General features: G+C 40.9%; 1 protein-coding gene across 1 annotated transcript in view; it reads left to right on the top strand.

The window, feature by feature from the left end:
- zer1 (zyg-11 related, cell cycle regulator) overlaps positions 1–3,547 on the top strand; it is a 30,275-nt gene that overhangs the window by 22,752 nt on the left and 3,976 nt on the right. The window contains exons 9-14 of the mRNA XM_015373551.1: positions 1,013–1,054; positions 1,136–1,255; positions 1,363–1,478; positions 1,605–1,793; positions 2,663–2,760; positions 3,038–3,140. Of these exons, the coding sequence (XP_015229037.1) occupies positions 1,013–1,054; positions 1,136–1,255; positions 1,363–1,478; positions 1,605–1,793; positions 2,663–2,760; positions 3,038–3,140 (668 nt within the window). The remainder of the gene's footprint in view (positions 1–1,012; positions 1,055–1,135; positions 1,256–1,362; positions 1,479–1,604; positions 1,794–2,662; positions 2,761–3,037; positions 3,141–3,547) is intronic.

Here is a 3,547-nt window from a genome sequence, read left to right as displayed (position 1 = left end):
CTCCTCCATGTTTTGTTTTTGAATGACTCGCCGCAGTATCCCGCGGCCGGAAATGCTTGTGACACAAGGCAGAGTGCGTCAATACATTCGCAGCGACATCTACTGGACTGGAAGTTGTATAACACTTGTTTTTGGCTCTTGTTTTTGGCAAACCGAACCGAGACAGTTGAACCGAACGGTTTGGACGGTTTTCATAAACCGTTCCATCCCTACTTTGGAGTAACACTTGATAGTGAAGGGTTAGTGGTTAGGGAGCGATTTGGGATTCAGCAAGAGTGAGGTTTGGTCTCACTGGGCTCCAATTGTATAAAATGTAAACTCTTGAACCAGATCCATATTCCAGAATAACTTTGACAGGAAAAACGTTTTGCCCTTGGTTCTGTGCTCTCATCCTTCCACCTGGTGAAAAATGAAAATTCGGCAGTTGGTTTTGGTCTGAGAGGGTAAGAACTGATGGATGGACTTTCAAAATTGGTAAGATTTTCTGTGAAATAAACAGAAATAACGTCATCGTAACTTTTATTAATAAAATCATAAATAAACAAGTTTATCTAAAAAGAGCTATTTTAAAATGTTGACTATTTTCATACAGAAAGTGCATTAAACATGCTGCTTTCTGTTAACCCTGATAATTCTGGCTTATGGCAAATAAAAACAAAAACAAAAAAACCTTTGGTTTCTCGGTATGTCTAATATCAGAAAAGTCACAAAATATTCTTACTACTACTATTACTTGTGTTCTACAAAGAACATTTGGAAGATATAAGCTGCAGCGACTTACTGCTCAAGAAATTGGTTGTTCATAGGCTGCTGTAACCAAGCATGTTAATGGAAGGTTTAGTGGAAGAAGAAACTTTGGTGAAGATCAATGAAATCAAATTTTTGGTATTGATAATCATTTGTAATATTTTAATGACAGATATTCCCTTAACCACCAGAGCCACAGTATGTGTGGAATGAAGCTCCGACCAGTTTTTAAGATGTTTTTAAATGAATCTTTGTCTGTTTTCAGACCATGCTGAATCTAATCCAGAAGAAGCTACATGACAGAACTGTGAGTCTCCATCTTATTAAGACCCACTGCCTGTTTTTAGAGCTTGTGTTTAGGAGGTTTCTGATGTTTGTTTCCATTCAGTGTGACCAGGTGATGGAGTTCTCCTGGAGCGCGCTCTGGAACATCACAGATGAGACACCAGACAACTGTCAGATGTTCCTGAACTGGCGTGGGATGAGTCTCTTCCTGGAGTGTCTGGGGGTGAGTCCTCATCTTTATTTCCGTAAATGGGGATGACTTGGAGAAGATCTGAGCTTTCAGTATCTTACCTGATGGAGTAGTAAGGCCAGATTGGTTCTGCCCAACAGGAGTTTCCAGATAAGCAGGAGCTTCACCGTAACATGTTGGGACTTCTGGGAAATGTTGCAGAGGTGAAATCTTTGAGGCCACAGCTGCTGACGCCACAGTTCATCACTGTGTTCAGGTAAAAACGGTCAGCCTACCTGGAGCAGCTGTGTAACTCCCAGAAACAATAAAATATGTCTGATAGCTGAGGAGCCAGTAATAAAATAACCCTCGTCGGCGGATTCCCTCCTGCTGTTTGATGCAGTTACCTGCTGGAGAGCAAAGCCGATGGGATCGAGGTGTCCTACAACGCGTGCGGAGTCCTGTCACACATCATGTTCGACGGTCCTGAAGTTTGGGCGATGGAGGAGCCGAAAAGAGACGCCGTGATGGACAGAATGTGGAAGGCAATCCAGAGCTGGGATGTCAGCTCGCGGCGAAACATAAACTACAGGTGATGGTTTTTACTGCAGGTTGATCAGGAATGATGCAGGCATCACATCAGCTCTTAGCTTAAAAATCATGATGGTTGTGTTAGCATAGCTGTTAGCTTAAAGATAATGATGGTATTGTTAGCCTAACTGTTAGCCTAAAGATCATGGTGGTAGCTTTAGCCTAGCTGTTAGCCTAAAGATCATGATGGTATGGTTAGCCTAACTTAGCCTAAAGATCATGATGGTGGTATTAGCTTAGCTGTTAGCCTAAAGATCATGATGGTAGTGTTAGCATAGCTGTTAGCTTAAAGATCTTAATGTTATGGTTAGCCTTACTGTTAGCCTAAAGATCATGATGGTGATATTAGCGTAACTGTTAGCCTAAAGATCATGATGGTGGTATTAGCCTAGCTGTTAGCATAAAGATCATGATGGTAGTGTTAGCATACCTGTTAGCTTCAAGATCATGACGTTGCTGTTAAGCTGGCTGTTAGCCTAAAGAGCATGAAAATATTGTTAGCCTAAAGATCATGATAATAGTGTTAGCCAAGCTGTTAGCTTAAAGATCGTGATTGTAGTGTTAGCATAGTTGTTAGCTTCAAGATCATGATGGTAGTGTTAGCATACCTGTTATCTTCAAGATCATGATGGTGCTGTTAAGCTGGCTGTTAGCCTAAAGATCATGATGGTGGTATTAGCTTAGCTGTTAGCATAAAGATCATGATGGTAGTGTTAGCATACCTGTTAGCTTCAAGATCATGACAGTGCTGTTAAGCTGGCTGTTAGCCTAAAGAGCATGAAAATATTGTTAGCCTAGCTGTTAACCTAAAGATTGTAGTGGAGGTGACATTATATTTTTCTGATTTTTTTTTTTCATTTCATCCTGCAGGTCATTTGAGCCGATCCTCCGCCTCCTTCCTCAGGGTATCGCGCCTGTCAGTCAGCACTGGGCCACGTGGGCTCTTTTCAACCTGGTTTCGGTTTACCGTGAGTATCTGCTTGGTTTCAATCTGTGATAACCTCTATGAGCAGAACTGCTCTCAGGAGGACAATGTTAAACATGTTCCAGCTTATAAAGCAGATTTGTGTTTGATAAAACACTTTGATGTTGTACAAAAAGCTTATTGGACAAATTGCTTCACCTTAATTACCTCGTTGAATTATTTCTCACAACTTCCTTCATATTAAGTTGATGTGCTCATTTGATTCAGATCTAACTGTATTGTGCATGCGACTCATTCTATGGTTTCATTTTTATCAACAGCGAGCAAATATTGTCCGCTGCTAATAAAGGAAGGTGGAGTCAGTCTTCTGGAGAAAGTCCTTGAACTGGAAAGTTCAAAACCAGAGACCAAGGAGATGGCCAGGTGAGCAAGAGTCCCTTCATTTTGCTCTAAAACAACAGCGTCATCTGCATAAAGATGAATCAGCAGCAGTCATTCCAAAGGTCTCACTTTCTGTTCCCGTTACTCATCCTAAAGCTTCAGGCTTAACATGCATTGATCTGCAGGTTTCCACTGAATTATCACAGCTGCAGTACATTTACTACACAATTCAAGGCTTCAATAAAACAATATAATCTGCAGTAGATGTCATTCTATATCAGCTACCATTTTTTTCACTGTGAGAGAGGAATAAAACATTTACACCATTTTTACATCTCATTTCATGTCGTATAACGATGAACTGGAGTGGGTTTTATGTGACAGAACAAGTCGAAGTAGGACACAACTTTAGTGAGAAAGAGAAACCATTCATAGGCTTTGAAGGCAGA

Source organism: Cyprinodon variegatus, unplaced genomic scaffold (genome assembly GCF_000732505.1).
Source record: "Cyprinodon variegatus isolate N-32 unplaced genomic scaffold, C_variegatus-1.0 Scaffold88, whole genome shotgun sequence".
NCBI classification, from domain to species: Eukaryota; Metazoa; Chordata; class Actinopteri; order Cyprinodontiformes; family Cyprinodontidae; genus Cyprinodon; species Cyprinodon variegatus.
The sequence above is the reverse complement of the archived record's forward strand: the minus strand, read 5'-3'. Positions and strand labels throughout refer to the sequence as shown.